Source organism: Chaetodon trifascialis, chromosome 21 (genome assembly GCF_039877785.1).
Source record: "Chaetodon trifascialis isolate fChaTrf1 chromosome 21, fChaTrf1.hap1, whole genome shotgun sequence".
NCBI classification, from domain to species: Eukaryota; Metazoa; Chordata; class Actinopteri; order Chaetodontiformes; family Chaetodontidae; genus Chaetodon; species Chaetodon trifascialis.
Genome location: NC_092076.1, coordinates 7,265,208 through 7,274,974, shown reverse-complemented (window position 1 = coordinate 7,274,974; position 9,767 = coordinate 7,265,208). Strand labels below are relative to the sequence as shown.

The window sequence follows — 9,767 nt, the reverse complement described above, 5'->3', positions numbered from 1 at the left end:
CCAGCAGAAGGAAGCAAAGGCACAGACAGTGAATTCATTAATAATCGACGGAGTGTTGGCTAAATGGGGACATAATCCACACACCTTCATCGGGATCATGGTCAGAAAGTTCATCTTATTCGCTATTTTTTCGCTGAGTTCCGTCTCTGGGATTGAAAACGAAGGTGAGGATTTGGTTTACATGTTGTGTGGTCTTTCGATGGAGCAGAAAAAGAGAGCTTGTGTTTCTGTTATACACGTTAGAAACGATGGCTGGGCATTCTGGGAGGTTTGGGTCTTTTTTGTTTTTGCTTGTTTGTTTGTTTTTGCCATCAAGCATGTTTGTGAAGTTTGTTTGTTTTCTTGTTTTAAAGGGAGATTTTAAAATGCAGTAACTCAATTCAATTGATTTTCCTTTTTCTTATTGTATGGTTGAATTATTTGTGTCCCAAAAAGAAAAGGCATTAGTTAACCCCAGAAAAATTTCTCAACATTTAGTTTTTCTGCATGTTCGCCTTTCTTCCAGACATTCTCAATGGGCTTCCATTTAAAGTGCCCAAGTACTCCGTTGTAAACCCTCAGGTGATTCACAGGCGGACAAGGAGTGTCAGCAGACAGTCAGGGGAGGTGGGTAACAAACCTGATTAAATTATCTTTTTCATTGATATTTTAATATGACAGCATTAAGGATGCTTTCTTGTTTTTGTCCTATTCAGAAATATGGAGACGAGACAATATCATATGCACTCATCATAAACAACAGAAAGCACTTCCTTCATTTACAAAAGAACAGGTAGGAACAAACTTTGCTCTTTGTTAAAACATCAATGCAAGTCTTTGTTAACGCCTCAGATCAAATACCCTGTGTATGTTTTTCCCCTCTTGTCAGAGACTTTCTACACCCGAACTTTGTTCAGTATTCTCAAGACGCTACTGGTGGCCACAAGTCATCGTATCCAAAACCACATGTAGGCCAACACTTCCTCATTCTGCTTAATTCGGCTTGTTTGCAGATCAACCCTTGAACCTGTCTGCTTTGCTTTTCACAGGTGCATTGCTATTATCACGGAAAGGTAGAGGGTTATGAGGATTCACTGGTAGCGCTCAGCACATGCTCCGGCCTCAGGTATGAGCAACTCTCTTGTAAATGGAGCCACATCTGGGCTTCAACATTAAGTGACTTCCAGTGGAACTGTGTGATAATTATATGATCATTTCATAATATTTTGTAGTCCCAGTTACTGATCCATTACATCCTTACATTTAAGAGGCTGGAACCACCGAATGTTTGCTTTAAAAATGATTGAAACAATAATCTCTTGTCAGAATAGTTGGCGATAAATAATCTTTTCATCAACTAATCAATTAATCAGCTAATCGTTGCAGCTCTAGATTTCAGCCAGAGTATCAAGGCACAAGTAGAGTCACACATTGAATTTTGACAATAATCATCTCAGATATTTTCTCCCACTTATTATAGAAAGAGTATCTGGGGGTTTTTTTGGCAAACTTTACCAAACTTAGCTGTATATTCTGTTTCTCAGTAAATATGATGGCAGGTGTGGTGGTGTGGTATTGCCACACCCCAGCTTCAGGACAAAATATTTCTCCAACAGTGTATCCGCTATTCACTACTTCTCGGTAGGGGTGTGATTATTCTGGAAAATGAGACCTATGGTCTTGAGCCTGTGCCACAGTCTGCCACCAACGACCACCTTCTGTACCTACTGAAGGACGTCCAGTCCGACCCCGTCACATGTGGGGTCGTCGACGAGGCTGCATCATCAACACACAGCCATGAAGACTTTGAGCCTGGCCAATCGCTGACCTCTCTGCTGCGGGTTAGGATTCTCGTTCCATTCACCCACACTTATGTTTGTAGCATGGGCAGGTTTTAAAATGCAGAGTGTATGAGCTGATTTTTCTTCTTTACTGTTTGTTGTTTCAACAGAGGAAGCGTAATTTACCTCAAACCAGTTATGTGGAGTTGGTGCTGGTGGTGGATAATCTCAGGGTGAGTGTTGATCTGTTCATGAAGTCACTGGTAGATGCTAGTAGATGAGCACTTTTACTGTTCTCTCTGACTTCTAATGTTGCAGTGCTTTCCCTGTGCTGTACTATAAGTATTAACCAGTCTGTCTTAACTGTTAGGAAATAGTTTTTTATTATTGCGTTAATTGTATTCACAGTATAATTTCAAGCAAAAAAATGAAACCGCAGTACGAGAGGAAATGGTGGAAATGGCTAATCTACTTGATGGGGTGAGATTTTAAATTATTTTTAAAGAAATTATGGTTAATTCTGCTTACGTCTAATGTTTTTCTGCTAATGCTGTGCTGTGCTTTTTAAACTTTTGCTTTTATTTTCCGTTCCTTTCCAGTATTACAAGGCACTGAATATCCGCGTGGCGTTGGTAGGCCTGGAGATTTTTATGGACAGTAATCCCTTTAGTGTGGAGGGCTCTGCGGGAGACGTGCTGGGGAGGTTTGTTAAGTGGAGGAAAAGTTCTCTGTTGCCAAAAATCAGACATGACATCGGTCAACTCATCGTGTAAGTAACGTGTGTCATTTGGTGGCATCAGATTAGATTGCTTCATGCAAGCCACATGGTCTGAACTGCTCTGAAATGTAGTCAAATTCATGATTTGTCTCTTGTTGCACTTGTTTCACAGTGGTCAGCCCAAGGCCTACGATGGAGGCGTGTTAGGTATGGCCTTTGTGGGCACGGTGTGCTCCGTAGCAACCTCTGGAGGAATCAACGTGGTTAGTTCAACTCCCTTTTAACTCCTAACACCAGCTGACACTGTGGTGCTTTGACAGCGTGAGCTTTTGTGCAGAAACTGATACTGTCTGCATTATTCATGGGAAGTCCTATAAGTGCAGCTCATACTTCCAGGCTCCGAATACCCCAGCAGTCAGACAGGTTCGACTTGAACACAGTTTACTGAGCTCCGTGACAAGGCACCTCTATTTGGGTTGTTGGATTCCTTGCATTCCTTTGGGCTGTGATGTATTTTGGTGTTTTAATAACCCTTAATGTCACACTGGAAAGAAAAACTACAGTTTTTTACTGATAACTTAAATGTAACATATGTGAGTTTGAGAACACATATTAAAAAGTAATGATGAAAGTATGATGCTCTCTTTCACTGTGACTTAACAATGCTCTGGTTTATGAGAAGGCAAGCCTATTTTTTGCTGTTTTGATGAGAATGATAAGGTTGGCACTGTATGCACTGGGTGTGTTTTCACAGTTCAGCGGCAACAACCTGGCTTATGTCTCCACTGTGGTGGCCCACGAGATGGGCCATAACCTGGGGATGAATCACGACGATACGCGTTGCAAATGTGATGGAGGAAGCTGCATCATGGCAGCCAGTGCTAGGTAACACATCTTAAATGTGTAATGTGCATGGTATATTCTGTGCCTTTTACAAGAGCCATAGTGTCTTACACAGCCTCCCTGAAATTAAAAATACTCTTTGTTCCATGAAAACTGGCAGACAGCAGTTCTGTTTTCTGTGAGTTTAATTCAGTTTAATGCCCATGGTCCATGTATTGTACGTACTGTAATCGCTCTTGGATTTGACAGAATTTCACCCGTTAAGTGCAATATGCCTCTTTTGAAGGCAGTTCATTCATACTGTGCTGAAAACTACACTTGCATATACAATCAGTCCATTTATCAAGAGATTAAAAGAGGCAAGTGTATGATGTTTTAAGAATTTTACTTTTACTTGGACCAAAATTGAATGTACCTAATGTAATCTAAAATACCCACACTTCGTGCTGATATTGTTTGGTTCAAAGGTTCATGTTTTTGGTTCAAGGTTCATGCTCCCAAAATCCCATACAAAAAAACCTGCCAATTAATGAAAAAAACAACAACATTTGACTGGTCTACACTCAGAGAGTGTTTTGTAATATGAGGTCTGTCCAAATGGGTATTTCCACTAATGGTTTATCCTGTCACCCTGTAGTGGTTCCACCACTTTCAGCCGCTGCAGTGGCGAAGACTTTGAGACGCTCATCCTCCGTGGAGGGGGCCTGTGTTTGAAAAACCAGCCCTCCACATCAGATGTGGTTGGCACAGCTGAATGTGGCAATGGCCGTCTGGACAAAGGAGAGCAGTGTGACTGTGGCAAACCAGAGGTAGAGTCCTGACTGTCAGATAAATTCACGCACACACACAGGAAGATAAAGAGCTGAAGGCTAGAGTGCACATACGTCATGGTACAACCTCATTGATCTTACGATAAAAATATTCTGGCAGTGTTAAGTTCTTGTTCTTTTTCTGTCTTTTTAGCGTGGTGATAATAATGTTCACCATTTCTCTTTCATTCAGGAATGTAACAATAGGTGCTGTGATGCTGCCACCTGTAAATTTACCCGCGGGTCCACCTGTGCTCAGGGGGACTGCTGCAGCAACTGTCAGGTCAGCATTATGTTGGACTTAAGGCTGGAGTTGGAGCAGCGCTGGATTGAGGAAATACATTTTACTTAAGGAAATCAAAGAGTAGTTATTTTTCTATTGTTGAAGGAGATTGTTTTCTTGTTTTAGATCAGAGTCTCTGGAACGCCATGCAGAGAGTCTGCCAACTCCTGTGATCTTCCTGAATACTGTGATGGCAAGACTGGGTTGTGTCCGGATGACTTCTATATCTTGGACGGCCTGCCCTGTCATGACGCATACTGCTATGAGGGCCGATGTCAGACGTATGATTTCCAGTGCCAGCATCTCTTTGCACCAGGTACATTCAATGATGCTTGTTACAAAGATTACTGCAGCTAATATAACCAGAAACTTTAGATTGCTATCTGGTTGTGTAACACCCGGACAGTGGATAATCTTGCTAATAATGCGTCAGCCCAAAGTCTACCAGGAGGCAGGGATCACCAAGGAAAATAATAATTCACTTCTCTTATCATTAATATCTTATGTTGGATGTTATGTCTCTCTTGAGCAGATCCAGCAACAAAAGCAGATGACATTTGTTTCGAGCATGCAAATACGAGAGGAAACTTATTTGGAAACTGTGGAAGGAACAGCAAAGGAGAGTTTATCAAATGCTCTGTAGCGTAAGTACTCAAAAATCAAGTCATCCGTCCTCTCGGTACAATTGACTTTTGCATGTGAACCTGAGCCTGTAATGCAGGAATGCCAAGTGTGGAAAGGTGCAGTGTACCAACGTGGACCTCAGCACTATCCCTCCTGGAGCCCAGGTCAGCATCCAAACAATTCAGGGATCAGTTTGTATCAATGCAGACTTCAACCTCGGCACAGATGTGCTGGATCCTGCCTACGTCAACCCTGGCAGCCCTTGTGACAAAGGAAAGGTAAACAGATTTTGAAGACTGGAAACTAACAAATGTGGTTTGACTTGTTCCACGACAGGACTGGCATTGTTAAAATGATGCCTGATGACTCATTTTGAGTGCAGCAATAAGTCATAAGTCTTCTCTCTCAGACCTGCCTGGACTTCCAGTGTGTGAACGCCTCTGTTCTGCTGTCTGACTTGGACTGTGATGCCCAGACCACCTGCAATGGCCGAGGGGTAAGACATTTTCTTTACCTACCTTTAGCGGCCAATAGTGACTTTGCTTGACTATGCTGTTACATGCTTTGTCCTTCAGGTATGTAATAACCAAGGGCGCTGCCACTGTGAAAACGGGTGGGCCCCACCTTACTGTGACAAGCAGGGGCTAGGTGGCAGCATAGACAGTGGTCCCGCACAGATAGGTGGGTTTGACTTGATTCTATCTCACAGAAAGTCACAGGTATTCTACTATCTACAGTTCACCTAATGCCACACTCAAAACCTCTATTTGGGGAACCATATGGAAATCAGCAATGAAGTTCTCTAAATGCACCACTCGATAGGCGGTAATCTAATACAAGGTTGCATGTCCTGTAATAGTCCTTTATCAGGTCTTCATATTACTCATCTATTAATCATTCTGTCCTCTGCTGGCATGGCTGTGGTAGCACTGGTTCCTTGGTCTTAGATCATTTTAATAATGTTAAAAATGCCTCATGCCAGTTTGTTTATTCATTAATTAAAAACATCATAACAAAAATCACTGCAAAATCAGCAAATCACTGTTGTAATTGTAGCTAATCTGCTGGGATTATGTGTTCGCTGGTGTGCGCAGTTAAATACTGTAATGCTGCTTTTTCACACGTGATCTTTTGTACCTCAGACCACTCCCTCAGGGACGGCCTGCTGATCTTCTTCCTGTTGGTGGTCCCTCTTCTGGTCCTTCTCATTCTGGTGCTGCTCTACGTCTTCAGGAGAGATTCCCTGGACCCGTGCCTGAAAGGAGGCCTCGCCAGCCGTCTCAAGTAAACATCACCTCATGTTGAGAATATATGGATAGATGTTTTAAATGCTGCTTTTAAAACGTTTCATATTTTGAAGACATTATTGCTTTTCATGTGTTTTTTTGTTTTTTGTTTTTTTTTAATACAGGTCAAGTAATGCTCGAAATGTAAATAGCCAGTCAAACAGCAACGTTCAGACAAGTGCAACAACTCAGCCTCCAGCGCAGGCTCCTCCTGATATGGTAAATATTTTTGTTTTTCTTAATAATCATCACTGCAGGGGAGGCAGTGCAGTGTTGATTTTGCAGCTTTTCATTTCCTAAAAATACAGTCACACATGAGGACAGAGATAAGTCAATCAAAAGAGAATTATATATTGTTTTTCCTCTAATTCCAGCCTGGATATCCACCAGCTGCCTCGAATCCAATTTCTGGGTATGAACCAGTTTAATTTTTTATTTCGATTAATACATGTTGTTCTCACACACAAATTGAAACTTTTAATACAGAAGCAAACCTGTATAATTGATTTAACTAAATTTGGACTTAACTTGTCAGCTTCAGGTATGGAGAGCTGGACTATTGGAATACAGAACCAAGCGCGGCTCCTGCAAAACCACCAGCTCCCAGGCAGGGACCCGGAGTGCCCAAGGCAATCCCACCCAGGAAGCTACCAAACTGATGTTTTTACAAAATATTTTCAACTGGATTGTGAACATTTGGAGTTGTCCACAGCTCCACACTGTATAAAGAGACTATTTTAAAACACTGTGATAATAATTAACTCCTGGTAAATGTTTGCCAGCACCTTTTTAAGGTTAACTGTAGTGACATGATGGTGGACGAGGCTGCAGGACATGTAAATATTTAATGCAATATATGTGTTTGTATTGGATTCTTGTTTATCACTCATTGGAAATACATGCACATACATTATTGGGGGGGGGGAACAAAATCATTTGTATTTTGTGCTATTGTGTATATTTTTTCAGTCTTTTTTTCATTTTCATTATTTAAAATATGTTGTGAATTTTGATTTCAGGAATTGTAATAAAACATCTATCGGGTAGTGGGTTTGTTTCACTACATGAGAGGCACTGTAGATTTTTAGAAACAGCTCCGATAAAAAAGAAGACATTTTCCCCACGTCTCAAGTGCATCTCCCTCATTTACTTAATTTGCTTCACTCTATGGGCTTTTATTTTGAAACGATAAAAGCCGAAAGTCACGTGCTTTCCTTACGCTTTGACGCGACATGATGCGGAAGTAAGCTGTCATCTGCAACCAGCCGAGGATGCCGCATGAAGTTAAAAAGCTGAGTTTTAAAGCGGCTGTCTGGTAGCGCATGGCGGCAGAGGAAGCAGGAGCCGTCACCCGGCCTCCGGCCTGTCTGTGCGTCCTCTGCGGGCTGCCTGCTGCCGGGAAGTCCACGCTGGCCCGCCAGGTCCTCAGCACCGCTGGACAGCACGGCTGGAGAGCCAGTGTGGTGCCGTATGATGACCTGATCCCCGAGCATGCTTTTCAGACCAGAATAGTGGAGGACGGTGTCAAACAGCAAGAAATGGTAAAAGAGCTGAGTTAAATTGGTAGATTTTTAATGCGAGTTTCGGATTTAAATCGGTCGTACTAAGTCTAAAAGTGACATCTGATGATATCGTATATATGGTTATTGTAAGAAATGATACAACAAGGCCAAATTGTGATAATGGATTCATCATGTAGGTTATTAATTTAGGAAAAATGACAGAAGATTCACTGGTTGCTGCTTCTCACATGTGCCTGCTGTTTCTCTTAGTTTATTTATAATATTTAACAGAGTATCTTTTGGTTTTGCACTGTTGATCAGACGAAACAAGCATTCTGAATATGTTGTCAGCTTAGGCCCCGTTGGCTGGTTTTCATGTGTCCCTATCAATTACTCACTATAATTTTGTGCCATGAAAATGTCCTTTTTTCACTCTTTCTAGCACACTGAATGGAAGTTACACAGACAGGCAGTTCTGCGGTGCATTGAACGGTTCTTGGAGAAACCTCAAGTTCTGCCCGAGCTGCCGAGCAGCTGTCAGATCAGCACGGCTGCGTGGGAATGGTGCATTCGAGCTCTGCTGCAGCCTGAAGCGCTGGACCGCTGTCAAGCTGACCAGGCACCACTTCTTTTTCTACTGGATGACAACTTCTACTATCCCAGCATGAGATATGAAGTGTACCAACTTGCAAGAAAGTGTAAGCACTCTGTTTTCTGTCTCCAGCGTAGGCCACTAACTTGTCTTGCAACACAATTCTGACAAATCTGCCATCTATTAACTGTTAACTATGATGAATTACTGACTTCAAGCAAGTTTCACGACTCAAAACATGCAAAACTGCTCGTATGCCTTTTTTAATAGTGTCCCTCAGGTTTAATTGTGAGTTGCCTTTTTTAGATTCGCTGGGTTTCTGCCAGGTGTACCTGCACTGTGATTTGGACTCCTGCATCAGCAGAAACCAGAGCAGGTCTGAACCCATTCCCACTGAGGTGATCCTGGAGATGGTGAAGCGTTTGGAGGCTCCAAATCCACAGAAGAACTCGTGGGAGACAAACAGCATTTCACTCAACACCGCAAGCAGTTTATCCAAATGTGACACGTAAGATGAAGCAGTTACTGACACGTTTTACTGAAGTTTGCGTGCATGCATCAGGTGTTCACCTGTCCGCTCTGTGTGTCTCTCTTCCTGTTTGGCTTCTCCTCAGCCAGAGGGTGATGGAGTTGATCTCCTCTGCAATGAGCAACCCACTGAGCCCGGTTGAGGACAACTCTGAACAAACGGTGTCAGCGCAACTCCCGTTAAATCTGTTGAAAGTGGGTTTTAAATATGCGGCTGCAGAAGTGGAAAACTGACTGTTGCTGTGGTCTCACGCTGTTGCAGGAGGCTGACCGGCTGAAATGTGCCACCAGTGTGGTTCACCAGGCTGATCAGGCCTGTCGACGGCACATCTCTGAAGCCATGAAGACAGCCAGAGGTCGGTTGTGAGCTTCATTAATAAGACACAGTTGATATTTCTCTCAGTTTTTCATCTGCATCATCATTTTGTCTCCTCACCTTTAGAAAATCAAGTACCCCCTGAGCACATGAGGTCTTTGGCTGCTCAACTGAACGACTCCAAGGCAACATTCCTTCACAACCTGCGGGGACAGTTGCTTCAGGGAGCGTCTTTCACTCAAGGAGAGGACATTGACGTGGAACGTGTGGTGAAAAGAGCAGTGGACGTTTTTGATCGCGAGAGAAAGGAAATCCTGTGGAGAATCGTGAACGAGAATAAATGACTCGAGTCTTTTCTTGAATTTTGACGAAGCCAGATTTAATCGCCACAGTTCAGACAATTGCTGAGAAAACTTATGTATCCAAACATTTTATCTGGTGATTTAAAAACTTGAAAGAAATACTTTTTTCAAATGCCTAATTCCTCAAAACATATTCAAACTCAA

General features: G+C 42.5%; 2 protein-coding genes across 2 annotated transcripts; both read left to right on the top strand.

Moving 5' to 3' along the window:
• The first annotated feature begins 17 nt into the window (after nucleotides 1-17).
• On the top strand, nucleotides 18-7,220 carry adam9b (ADAM metallopeptidase domain 9b). The gene is made up of 22 exons (XM_070991334.1): nucleotides 18-164; nucleotides 506-606; nucleotides 696-772; nucleotides 869-947; nucleotides 1,029-1,105; nucleotides 1,625-1,820; nucleotides 1,931-1,993; nucleotides 2,169-2,240; nucleotides 2,360-2,529; nucleotides 2,651-2,741; nucleotides 3,233-3,363; nucleotides 3,959-4,130; nucleotides 4,324-4,413; nucleotides 4,540-4,729; nucleotides 4,946-5,057; nucleotides 5,135-5,315; nucleotides 5,447-5,533; nucleotides 5,613-5,718; nucleotides 6,180-6,321; nucleotides 6,449-6,542; nucleotides 6,698-6,735; nucleotides 6,859-7,220. Exons 1-22 carry the CDS (start codon nucleotides 98-100, stop codon nucleotides 6,980-6,982), a joined length of 2,460 nt encoding a protein of 819 aa, XP_070847435.1. The 5' UTR covers nucleotides 18-97; the 3' UTR covers nucleotides 6,983-7,220.
• A 317-nt stretch (nucleotides 7,221-7,537) lies between these two features.
• On the top strand, nucleotides 7,538-9,663 carry LOC139350178 (L-seryl-tRNA(Sec) kinase). Its single transcript, XM_070991342.1, has 6 exons — nucleotides 7,538-7,864; nucleotides 8,268-8,523; nucleotides 8,724-8,925; nucleotides 9,032-9,107; nucleotides 9,208-9,301; nucleotides 9,388-9,663. The coding sequence occupies exons 1-6, from the start codon at nucleotides 7,646-7,648 to the stop codon at nucleotides 9,603-9,605; spliced, it is 1,065 nt and encodes a 354-aa protein (XP_070847443.1). The 5' UTR covers nucleotides 7,538-7,645; the 3' UTR covers nucleotides 9,606-9,663.
• Nucleotides 9,664-9,767: the final 104 nt, after the last annotated feature.